The sequence below is a fragment of the Lissotriton vulgaris genome, chromosome 3_1, assembly GCF_964263255.1.
Source record: "Lissotriton vulgaris chromosome 3_1, aLisVul1.2, whole genome shotgun sequence".
NCBI lineage: Eukaryota > Metazoa > Chordata > Amphibia > Caudata > Salamandridae > Lissotriton > Lissotriton vulgaris.
This window is the reverse complement of record NC_141689.1, coordinates 469,213,220-469,226,276: the sequence shown is the minus strand read 5'-3', so window position 1 is coordinate 469,226,276 and position 13,057 is coordinate 469,213,220. Positions and strand designations below refer to the sequence as shown.

The following is a 13,057-nucleotide window of genomic DNA, read 5'->3' as shown; positions in this document are numbered from 1 at the left end:
TACCTGCTCTTCCCGAGAACCTCCTTTCTTTGCCTTTTGTTTCCTTAAAACTTCATACTTCTGTTTCTCTTGTAGATATTCTGCAACAGCACTGCTCGCAAGGGTTTCTTTGTCTGAAAAAGGAGATAATCAATAAATAAACAAAATAATTTTCTGGATATAGAAAAGTCAAAGAAGCATTACTCATGGCAAACAATGTTGCACATTATTAAGATATCTGTACTGTATGTTTACGGCAAAACTTAAGAAAACTTTGTAAATAAAAGTTGTTAGTATGCTAAAGAGGCATGTGAGATAGTTTAGATGGTTAATGCACCCGCTGTATAGTTTGCGCTAACATAACAGTGAACTTTTAAAAGTGTCGGGCAGTGTCAGATTTACATCATTCTGAAGTCAATAAAATTAGCAGAAAATATGTTTGGTTAATAAGTGGTGAATCTAAAACGTATTATGTAAAGCACGTTGGGACAAAAACACAATACTTGTAACCACTGTTCCCAATAACCTGCGTGCACACAGAAGTCACCACAAGCGCGCAATGTGCTGTATTTGGTGCGCACATCCCGCAAGACCGTTCGTACCGCTGCTTTTAAAATACGAGCGGTGCGAGAAAGGTCATTCCTGTAGCTCTGGGTTTTGAGAGGGCACAACTGCAGGGCTGATTGTGGGCCTTTGAGTGAGTATTCATTTAAATTGCAGCCTGTGCGCTGCAATTAACATGAATACTAACACAAAGGCCCACAAACAGCCCCGCAGCTATGCACTGTTAAGCCTGTTGACTTCAGTCAGTCAGTCAAAAATTACTTTATTCGGTTAAAATTTAAAAACATCAAAGTACAGATCACATTACATACTACCTATTACACATTATAAACAATACAAAAATTCATTTCAATTGAAATACCATTTACAGAAAGACCATGGGCCATCCTGTAATACACCGTCCCACCAAAAAGCAACCCTTGGTATTCAAATAAATATATTAAAAAGTTTGTCACACACTCCAAAATACATCATCTAAAAAGGTAAATTTTACTTAAAATAGATAAAAAGAAAGAGGCCAGCACTATAATTGAAGTTTGTTCCGTCGCCTGATTGCCCCTGTAATATAGCTGGCTACCCCGAAACACACAACCGGGGAACCCAGCATTTGCAAATAGGCTAGCGCTGGTCTAATTTGCTCAAAGTTACCCCCTCTTAACAGTGGTTAGATACATTTTCTGCGTAGCGTAGCGTAAACATCGCAGAAAAATACCATATGGAGGGTATTCTGCTCTGAGAAGTTATCACAGGGACAGGGGCCCAACGATCCCTCTTTAAAAAAGCTTTTTGGGAACAAGGACACCATGTTATACTTAAATCAAATTAGGGCAAATAGATGATAGGGTTTGTTTATGTAAGTTAGGTATGGCTGCATCTCCCTGCTTAAACTTAACATAACAAAACTCCTCACTGAGGGTTTGGCTAGTTCCACTTCCTCCCTTATTAACATTGATCTGTTTAAAAACTGGTCTTCAAGCCTCTAATGGCAGCCTTGCCAAGGGCTCTGGGACCTAAAAATAAATCAGAGCAGCCCAGTGAATCGATTTGCGTCTTAATATAACGGATCCTCTGGATATCAAGTCCTTTATCCAAAGAGACACAGTCCTGAATGATCAGCTGATTCAAGTTAGGTGACGACTGAGCCCAAATTCTTAACCAACATAAATGGGGCAACCGCAATCTGATCTGAGATGAAACTGGCACCTAAATCCTCATGGAGATTAAAAATTGGAGTGGAAGCAACAGCAGCCTACGAAAGAAATTATTTTCAACTGTCTGGATGTCACTAGTCTCAGTGTAACCCCATAAGTCACTCCCGTATGTCACCATTGGGAGGCACTTAGCGTTATAAATCTTCATGAGGGCAGGGAGTGGTTTAGATCCTATTCTTTGTGCAAACCCTGTTAAGCATTGGCATAGCCAATAGGTCTCGCTTTTGGGACCTTATAAGTATTCAGTTATGCAGCACAATATCCTTGGTGCAACAACATCAACTGTTGCTTGGGTAAACACTTATAAGGTCCCAAAAGCGAGACCTATTGGCTATGCCAATGCTTGTTTAATTTGAAAGGGAGAGTTCCTGCACTTCTCAGCACTGCTTGAATAGATTTAATGAGTGTACCAACACTTCTCAGGAGCAAACAGGTACTCTAAATAGTAAGTAACTGCACGTCTATATTTCCAATTAAAGCACTAGAGGTGTAGATTAATAATAAAAACATAAAGAACAACAGCAGCGATAGTAACAACATTATTATCAGTACTACTACTAAAAATATTATTGTTTTCATTATCTTGTGTTCACTACTATTTGTCTGGTTTCTATAAGCTAATAACAGGTGTTAAATATCACCAAACTGTATTGTGCTAATTTTATCAACCTACCACGGATGAATGGCTAAGAGTATTAAAATCTTAGAATCCTTGAACTTCAGGTTACTCATACAGCTCCAGAATGGATACTATAGTCCACTAATCTATTTTAGCACCTCCAATTGCTGTATGCAAAATACTCAAAGTAAATGTGTAGATTAATAAAATGGTAGATACAAATCCTTAATCCGGTTAGAAAGCTGAATAGAACACTGGAATTCAGGACGGTGCTGCATTACAGGCGGCGCCACAGGAATTATGTAGCAGGAGAGAGCCAAGTTATGTGGCAGGGTTGACTAAATTTTGCAGCAAGAAAAAAGACAAATTATGCGGCGTAATAAGGCATATTTACTGACAGTATCACTTTATTATTTTGCTACTTTTACACTTGTCAACACTATGTGGGCACAAGTTGCACCTCATTAGTGCCAGATTAACACACAAACATAAAAAAAGCAACGGAAAGATGACCAGTCAACCTTTGCAAAGGGCCTGTCACTGTACAGCAACAGGTGTCACTTAAATGTTAGTAACTTTGTAGAGTTTGAGCGAGAAACAAGAATAGTTTTAATTAAAAATCTGCAGATTATGCAGTAGGTTATGGATTATGTGGCAAATGCATCAGAACCATAATTATGCGAAAAATGCCGCAGATGCACAATCCTATAACTCTGGTGGTCCTGAATAAAGGAAAAAAGACGTGAACTTAGTTTTGTAACTCACTGTCTTTATGGCTGAGATACCCGCCACCCCCTCTCAACACAATCCCCAAGAATTGGGAAACCGGAAACAGTTCTTGAACTTTTTGGAAGGCGGGAAGGGAGTTACCCTTCCCGGCCGTATTTATTAAAATATGAAACAAAATCAAAACATTAAAATAACAGTTTCATATTATGTACAATTTTATTTCCACATTACGATGTTTGGCTAACCTTAACAGATCTCTAATACAAAGGTTCTCCTAGCCGAACTAACATCCTACAAAACATTTGACTTGAAATTGTACATCCTAACGTTAAGGGCCAACGGCAAGGTCGTAACCGGTGTCAGATCCCTAAACCAGAAATACCACCCTCACTTGTGAGGGGAGCGACCGCACAGAGGCGTACCTCAAGTGCATCTACCAATTTCCCTTGGACTTGACGGGGGCCCCAATGAACTCGACGCCATTTAACGGTCGTTCGAGGACTCGTGTGAGGTGTCTAAAAGGTAGTGTAAACCCCCTCCCGCACCCCACACAACTTACCCATCTGCCGTCGCAGATGTCCTGGCCCCGGGAAATTCCCCAGGAGGGCCCGTAGCCCCTCCTATCCAGGAAGGGGCCTTGACCACCTTTCCTTTCCTTCCGGCGGCCTATCCTTAGACGGGACCGCCTCCCCGTTGAGGGGCCAATTGGCCACCTCCCCCGAGCGCTCCCATCCGTAATGGGTGACGCCCCCCCATAGGGATCTTCCAATTACTGCTCACCGATCATGGCCTTACCGCCCGACCAAAAATAAATACGACAATTCTACCTAACTTACTAAGATTACAAACAAACATAACTTATTACAAGCATAAATACTGATCAATCCTAGTGCAAAATTACTTTATTTGCAAAATATACTGAAAATAACCATTCTTTATTGCATATTCAAAATTTTCACGACAATCATCACAACCTGCAAGAAAAAGAGTTACCATATCAACTTTATTCAAAACAACTCGCTGTCCTCAGGGGCTGGTGGGTGGGTCAAAATTGGCTCTTCGTTCCGTCTCGAGCTCACGTGCAGCGGGGAGGTGCAGCTTCAGAGCACAGGAACAAGAGGATGCTTTCTTGGCTTCTGCTCCTTTTATCCGTCTTCAGGGCGGGCGTCAACCCGCCCCCGCCTGCCTCCGAGGGCGTGGCCGGCCGCGTCAGTGTCTAGGACAACCCACTCTAGGGCGGGGAAAAGGCGCGCCCCGGCTACGCCGCTTCGGGCATACCGGCCGAGACTCGCCTCCCGCCCAAGATGGCTTCCCGGGGGGATCGTGGTACTCCACCATACGTTCGGGGGGACCGAATGGTCGCCCCTTTCCATTCTGATTGTACTTGATTTTCGATAAGAAGACAAACTGACCATACATACTTTCTAACCGAATTCGAATGCCATTTCAAGTAAATTCAGGTTTTTTCATTCAAATGTTACGGTCTTTGTGCTCAGAACGTCTGCCCACCTGCCTCTTATGCAGGTTCCCTCAGTTCTTGTACAGACTCCTAACAATCCCACAAGGGAGGCATCTCCCATGGCCCTATAAACTTCTCCAAAGAATTAACTACTGGGCCTCTGGCCCCCCCGGCTTACAAGCCCCCTCTGGATTGATGGTGACAAGCCCCTGCTATTTGTTTATGTTAGTGATTCACTCAGAGCACTTCTCTGAGGCCAGTTCATAAATCACTGGCACGCCCGCCCAGGAGGACTGCCAGCCTGTGTTGTGGTGGGCCTGTCTTTCACCACTGATCCTACCTGAGGTGACAGGCGGGCTCTTGTTTGACACCACGAGGGATGTGCGCCATTTATCACAGGGCACTGATCGCTCACACATAGAAGTCTGCCACTGAAGCACGCACTAGCAACACAGCCAACTTTCCCACAGCCCAGCCCAGCTTTCAATGACGACACCCACAGTTGATTTTAATGATCCCCCTAAAGAGTGAGTCCAACAAGCCACTTGTAAGGGCGCCATTTTTGGATGTTTACAAACATATTTAACATAGGAAGAGCAAAATTGTGATTTTCACAATCCAAAGAAATGTTAGTTAGATAAAAAGCCAAACTGAGCTTCCGATGGCAACTACATTTGTTTTGCAATTTTATACAGCCCGAACTCGACCCGCATATTGGAGCGCTTTATAGGAACATCAGTTATTTTACACAAGGACACATTAATTTTTGGTAGGCACGGGGAGACAGTGATTTGCCCAGAATCAGAGGAGATTGAGCGGATGCCGAGACTCAAACCTGCTTCCCCAGTTCCAAAGTCGAGAGCTCTGGCCTTACGCCACATCCTCCATCATTGGTGACGAACGGCCACTTTAAAATGTGCTGACATCAGAGTCCACTGCCACCATACTACCATGAAAGCAAATATGTTGGCCACAAAGTAAACATGTCATCTGCCACTGCAGGCGGCTGCTAGCACAGGAAACGGATAGCTTATTTACAAGCCCCTTGCGCCACCGGATGCCTCTTTTTCCCATATTAAAAGTGACGCACAGGTGATGCAAGGGGTTTGTAAAAAAGCCCCCGAGTTTACAAAATGGCTGCTTTCTTGAAGGCATGGTCTACAGTTCTGAAGCGAACCATGCATCCCCTCCCTAAAAGTGAAGAGTCCATATGAACACTCAATTTTTTCTTTGGTAACCTCGCTGAAAAAGTTGTTTTGCCAAATAGCCGCTATTTTTTCCGCAGTGGCTGTCGCCAATTTTTATATAACATTTTGACTTTTCATACAAATCTTTTGGTGTGAAAAGTATTTAATTTTTGAATTTGCTGATAACATGTATTAATGCAAAAATTGAGGAATTCAAGCCAGGTAGCCTACGCCGTTGACTCTATTACAAATGTAAAGGGTGGCTGAGCTTTGCAACACGCAACTCAAGTGTGACGATAAAAGAGAGGGTGGAAAGTAAGCAAGCGCCATGCCTCGCGTTTAAAGTAAACAAGCACGCACGCCTCGCGAGGCAGCAGGGGGAGGGGAGAGAAGAAGGGGCCAGCACGATTCCCTTGTGGGAGCGAGCAGCAAGGCGCGATAATTACTAACATATGGTGCCAGCTGCTCATTACCGCAATGGAATCGCCAAGCATGCACATGTTGCAATTGGAAGCAATGCAACACGTGCACGTTTTTGCCTGGAAAGGTGTAGCAATGGCAAGAGGTCTTTTGCCTAAACAGTGTCTCAAACATGACGTGTGCTTTAGCACACGCTGTGTTTGAGACTCTGCTTTTCTTTTTTGAATTGTGCACAGCTGCGGGTTGATTGTCGGCTTTTGAGTTAGTATTCATGTTAATTGCAGCATATCCAGTTCACAAGAATACTATCTCAAAAGGTATCTATCGGCACAGGGAAGAAACAGTGTACCAGTAGATTGATTAATTGGCCGGCTGATGGAGACCCTCCTGTGAAATCTAAAGCATTTAATAAAATTACCCTTATGTTAGCTCTTAAAGTGACCCTCACATTATATCCTCAAATGACCTTCATGTGAGAAAATAAAGTGACCCTCTGGTGAGATCGGAGGGTAAGCCTTTGAGATCCAAGGGTGATTATACCTGAGACGCCAAAAGAAGCCACTGTGACATGTCCAGGAGCCACCTAAATTACCCAACTGTATTTACAACAAGCCATGTAAGGACTATCGCGAACAGATGTTTGTGACGGACCCTCATGAAGTTTGCTTACTGTGCATGGCGGGAGAGCACAATTATAGGGCCTGCATTGACTGCGCACAGTTGAATCTGAAGGTCATGCAGGACTGTGAGGTGAAGTTCCATGTCACCAAATATTGGAACCCTTCACACTGTGAAATGTTGGAGCTTTGTGACACCACCTACCGGTGCGTAAGAGTCCTGCATTAAAGTTTCCAGATCCAGTCTCACACTTGTCCCCAATTCACCTGTATCCCGACAGTCCACCAAAGCGGATCACCTCACGGACCAAGATTCTCCTGAGGATGGCGAACGTATAGCATAACATCACCCGCAAGTGTGCGCCCCGGGCGATCCCTTCCCAAACCGGCGTGCGCGACTCTCCCTACTCAAAAAGGACAACTCACGCTCAGCTTCCTCCGAGAATTCCGTGTGTTTTGCACGGAGGAGAGCAAGTGTCGCAGGACTAGGACAGGCCGCCTGGGCCTTATCCAGCTCCTTAAGCTTTGCCAAGGTGGAACGAATAGAGCGAAGCGCTACTGCCTGCTTAGGGATACATTCGCCATGAATGACGACCTTGAATCCCTCCCAGAGGGTGGAAGCAGAGTCTACAGTGCCAGCATTGGTGTCGAAATAATTAGTGATGGCGGTCTTGTGGTAAATAAATCATTACCCTGTCATAATTTCTATACATTAATAAGGAATAAGGATAGCTCATAAAATGAGAGGCAGAGTCCGTGGTGTCCGATTCAAAAGGGCTTTAATACAATGACTCGAGTCACTGGAGAATCGGGTTCCATCACCACTAAGGTTCAGGAAGGGTCGTCATCTAATGCTTTATTCACATAACACATTATATATAGTAAAACCATACAATTGCATTGAATAGAGAAGGCGGAGCGCTCCAGGCGGAGCAAGTGAAAAGAGAGAGATAAGAACACATGGGCGTGAAAGAAGGCGTGAAAGAAGGCGTGTAAGGAGGCGTACACGTAGGTGTGCACTTGATGAGTCATAGGTGTGTCATAGGTGGGTGGATGCATATAGGAGGTCTGCAGGGTCAGCAGGAACCTTTACCCTACTTGTGCGCGAAACTGGTCATGACGTAGAATTGACGTGTAACTAGGGAGAGCTGGGGGGAGCTGACTTTAGCACTAGTAGAGGAGTCTGAGATGTCAGAACGACCTGCACCTTTTGCATATCTGATATCTTGTGTTTGGAGGATGTATTGTCTGAAGTAAAGGTCTCTCGAGCAAAAGCTGTTCATCACTAAATGCTAGTGTGTGCATATATTTCTTCGTGCATTGCGTGGGGCCATGGACCTTCTATTGTAACGGGTTCAGTAAATCACTTGCATGGAGACAGGAAGGCTAGGCCCTATGCTCTGCAGGCGGAAATATGTTTACCCCTTTCACTAGACTGGAATGTGTTTTTGTGGAGCTGAGCAGATAACTGTAGGCAAAATACCGTCTTGGCAGGCCAGGCCGGCACCTCTCGGCTGAGCAGGGAGTAAGGGAGAGGTCAGGGATGCATACCTAAACTGCAGCTTTCAGAGTCAGAAGAGGCTCGGAGCCTGAATTCAGGGCCTGGCTCGGCTGGGCCACAAAAACGTGTGCATCTCGACTTTGAAACGTGTACCATGTAAATGCATTGGCAATGTAGGCCTCAGTGCAGAATTAACGTTTCATTCATGGAAGGCCTAATAACTGACATGCTAACATTAGACGGAAATGCAGGGGCATTATTATTACAGGCACGAGAAGGTAATTACATGATAACATGGACATACATGGGGCATAGGTACATGGATAGGGTGCGAGTGGGGGACACACTGGCCACATAAAATATTCTATTTCCTCAGTCTCAATATCCGCACAAAAAACAGTGTCGCGAAGAGCATTGTGTGGGAGGCGCCAGGTGAAGGCCCTGCGTGGGGAAAACGGAGGACGGATGCAAATCTGGACCGGCGCGTGGTCGAAAAAGGTACGAGCCATATGCATTGCGTCCGTTAGCCAGGACAAGGCGTCCAGAGTGGCAAGCCAAAAATCAATGCGCGACCAACAATCCCGGGCTCCAGTGTAGCAGGTGCCCTCTCTGTCTGTGGGATGGGAGTGGCGCCACACGTCATATAAAGAATTATCGGAGAGGATGGCTGAAAGGGCTGCAGTGGCACGCGGGTGGGACGAGAAAGTCACCGATCTGTCCAGGAAAGTGGAAACAACAATATTAAAGTCACCCCCCCAGAAGACGGCAGCAGGGCTACAAGAGGAGATGAGGTGCCACACGTGCGCGAAAAAGTCCGGATCGTCACAATTGGGCCCATAGACGGCAGCAATTGTAACAGGCTGCGCAAAGAGCACTCCATTGAGAATCACATATCTACCTTCAGGGTCCTGCATCGCACAAATTGTCTACCAGTGCAAGCCCCGATGTATTAAAACCGAAACCCCTCTGGCGTAGGAAGAGTAGGTGGCGGAATGAACCTCCCCCCAGAACCGAGAACGCAACCTGGAGACCGTCCCGGGCAGAAAATGTCAACCTTGTGCCGCTGTAGGTGGGAAAGGATTAACCGGGCTTTACAGTGATCATTCAAACCCCGGATGTTCAGGACCAACACACAACGTCAGTCATGACAGAAGAACGACAGCAAATGTGCCACACGGTCCCTCTAGAAGGATGCCAAGTCAAACCAGGTAGACCTTTGAAACAAACGACCAGGGGCCGGGGACTCTCCTCCCACGCGGGCACGGCAAATTAGTGGCATGGGTCTGAGCATAAGCATGGTACACTGCGCGGGCGGGGGACCAATAATGCAACCCCTACTGGTGAGCAGGCTGGGACCTGGGGCAACAGGCCAACCACAGGCAACCCACAAGGTGGTGTTTAACGGGACAGGGATAAAGAAGCGTGGCAGCAGGGAGTGAAGGGCCAATGCCATGAAGAGCCGGCCAGCCAACAACACCAGTAGGCAAGGGTAAGACATGCGAGGTGGCACTGAGGAGCTGAGCCTAGAAAAAGAAAAAAGTGAGGGTGTCCATAATAATACGCAAAGTACAGTGTCATCAAGAAGACTTTCAGTGGCAACATAGGAAAACCATACAACAACCCAAAGCCATCCAAATTCCAACAAGGTGGCAGCGTAGAGACTGGAGACGGAGCATAGCAATGTAACAGTGGCAAACTGAAGCCGCCAGACAACCCCCAGCCCCAACCCCCCTCCCCCACCCTAACCAACCATCCCCAAGAACACCAACCTCAACCTCCCCACACCTACTCCAACCCCCCAATCAGGCAGAGTAAACCACCCCTTCCACCCCAGGAAACCACAACCAGGAATCATAGGACAAAAGGGCAAAATATGGAATCATCCTGTGGGGGCATGGCAGGGCCAAGCATACCCCCCTGCAAAATAGCAGGGTGGCCAAGCCGGAGACCAGACATCAGTCCAAAGAAAACATCAATTAAGCATGCAATGAAAAGTGCGCTACTCAGTCATTCTCGCTAAGGTGGCCGGATCCATCAGACTGAGGCGTGGAGGGAGAAGAGCGGGCATCTCTGTCCAGTTTTTTGGCAACCGCCAGGGCCTCCTTGGGGTCCGGGAAGACCAGCGTCTTTGCCCCTTGACCAACACGCAGCTTCTCCGGGTAGGCCAGTGAAAAGGAGACTTCATGCTTGTGGAGAATGCGTTTGGTAGGCAGAAATTCCCTCAGGGAGGCCTGCATTACGAGAGTGTAATCGGGATAAAAGGACAGGGCATTCCCTTGGTGAGTGAAGGCGCCCCTGTTGCGCGCCGCCCAAAGGATTGCATCCCGGTCCCGGTAGTTTAAGATCGTCGCTATGATGGAACACAGGCGAAGACCAGGGGGCGGGCGGGGCCCCAAAGAGCGGTGTGTCCATTCTACAATGAAGACTGTGGACAGAACCTCTCCGAAGAGCTCCCTAATCAACTACTCCACAAAGTCCTTCATCTTCGAAATGTTCGTGGACTCCGGAAGGCCGGTGATACGCATATTACACCTTCGGGAGCGGGCCTCTAAATCCTCATTCTTATCCCGGATTATGGCTAGTAACTTGTCCATCTGTAATAGCTTTTGCCGGTCCTGGGAGGCGGCGTCCTCCGCGGCAGAGACCCTGGACCCTACGTGCAACAGGCGGTTGTCGTGGGAGTCCACACAAGACTTCACCTTATCAAGGTGGGCCAAAAGCTGGTCCAGCTGGGCTGCTATTCCAGTGACCGTGGACTTGACATCCAACATTATCGCTTTGAGATCATCCTCACGGGTCGGTGGGACCACCCCACCCCCTGCAGCAGAGTCAGCACCCTCAGCACCCGCGACCTCCTACTGGGAGGACTTCCGCAGCTCAAAAGCTATCTTAGGCTGCTTAGGATCGCTCTTCCCCATCTCCGAAAGCACTGGTCAGCCACAACAACCCTGGAGTGGAGACGAAGGCAAGCAACGGAGCAGCCACACAGCATGCCGCAGGTGAACGGGGGCGAAAAAAGGGGCGAGGTCCACCAGTCACCGTCTAGGGGAATTACAGAGGCAGCCCAGAAGTAGCCAACGGGAGCAGAAAGCGGTCAAAGGCGTACCGGATGCCACCAAGTAGGTACCAAAGAGCTTCAAGCTAGCGCCGTTCAATGCGCAATGCAGGTGGTCAATGAGAGCCAGGCACCCAGCAGACCAGATGTAGTTCCACAGCAGCAGACCACCTAATCTTGACCCCACCGCTATCACACTGTCCCAGGGTAAGGGCCAACGCAGAATAAGAAAAGGAAGGACCACCGCCAGGCCCGTCCAACCAGCAGAAGTCTTCCCTCACTCAGAACGTAGAACAGAGCAGGGCGAGTGGGCGCACCTGCAGCAGCGTGGAATTCAAGGCAGCATCAGGTAACAACCTCGAAGAAACCGGTGGGGGCAGCAGCAGTGTGAAGACGGTCAGGATGGAAGATCCAGACCACCCCCTCCTGTACCCCAAAGCAAGTAGGGGGCCCGCACAGCAGGGATCCAGGGCGGGAGGTGGCAGCGAGTGGCAGCAAGGAGGGACCTCCAGGGGTAGAACCTCAGACAGCACAATGCCCCACAGACAGGATCCGCCAAATGCATGGGGAAGAGGGGCCCGCAGAGTCCCGAAAGCCAGTCCAGGATTCCGGCATAGGGGAACCAGATCCCCGGAGCTAGGATAAGTCCGAGGCCGCCCAGCCGGACGGCTCCAGAAGTCAGCGGTAGCACCCACTGCAGCCAGGCCCCGCTTAAGGCGACACGGGCCACTGAAGCCGCCCCTGCAGACTGCCAGCCGTCAGCAAGTCGCCCCCCCCCCAGCAGCAGGCCCAGGATCAGAGGTGGGCCTATGGCGAGCAGGCCCCGGGCGACCCCGTCAGGAAAGGAGGTAGGCTGGCTACAATGCACCCAGTCTACGGGAAAGGCACCGACGGAGGAGGCGAGGGGGACCCACCGCCGTAACAGCCAGGCACCGGCAGCACCGCGGCCCGCGCGAGGGGCCAAGACCAGGAAACCAGGCCTCACCAGGCAGCAGCGCCGCACCAATCGGCCGCCCAGCAGACGGCCCCCAACACCGTAGGCACACCCCCAGGCAGCAGCGCGACTCACCGGAGGGGACGGCAGGACGATCGTCGCAGCAGGGCCCAGCAAACACAGCAGGTTCTCCTCCAGGCAGCGGTGGGCCCAGCAACTCGCAGGTCGGCACCGGTACAGGGGCCTGAGCTCACCATGATGCAGGCAGCTTCGTCCAGCAGGCTCGCAGAGACACCAAAACCAACCAGGTAGGTGCGGGACAGCCCCCGGGGGAGGGAAACAGTAGTGTAGCGCCCAGCAGGGTACGATATCTGGAGGATTATGTCGCCCCACCCATATTTTTTTATATGTTGGATTGCTCGGTGTGCAATTTCTTAAAAGCTCTTCTGGAGCAGTTCTTAAAACTCCGTGTGAAGTGAAGAGTGAAAACCCATCCCCTGCTGGTGCAACGCGTGCTAATCTGGTCCCTCCCGCAATTGGTCAGCGGTTCCATCACTGAGTATAGTTGGATATTGACTGCTCCCACAGCAGGAGAGACCAAGAAACAGGACATGTATGACACATCAAAACTTCAAAGAGCTTCATTTTCTAAAGCCCCTCACTTTTTTCACTACGTTTATATTTTTTCATTTTGTAGGTTTTATTACAGTGAGGTGTATGCCTTTTCGGTGTAATGTAATTTGTAAAGATCGTGACTCCAGGGCCCAGCAGATGAGTTTCCT

At 48.5% G+C, this 13,057-nt stretch overlaps 1 protein-coding gene across 1 annotated transcript in view; it reads right to left on the bottom strand.

Moving 5' to 3' along the window:
* The window catches only part of CWC27 (CWC27 spliceosome associated cyclophilin), a 1,011,903-nt gene that overhangs the window by 168,801 nt on the left and 830,045 nt on the right, over positions 1 to 13,057 (bottom strand). Inside the window, exon 12 of the mRNA XM_086960691.1 lies at positions 4 to 113. Coding sequence (XP_086816817.1) covers positions 4 to 113 — 110 coding nt within the window. The remainder of the gene's footprint in view (positions 1 to 3; positions 114 to 13,057) is intronic.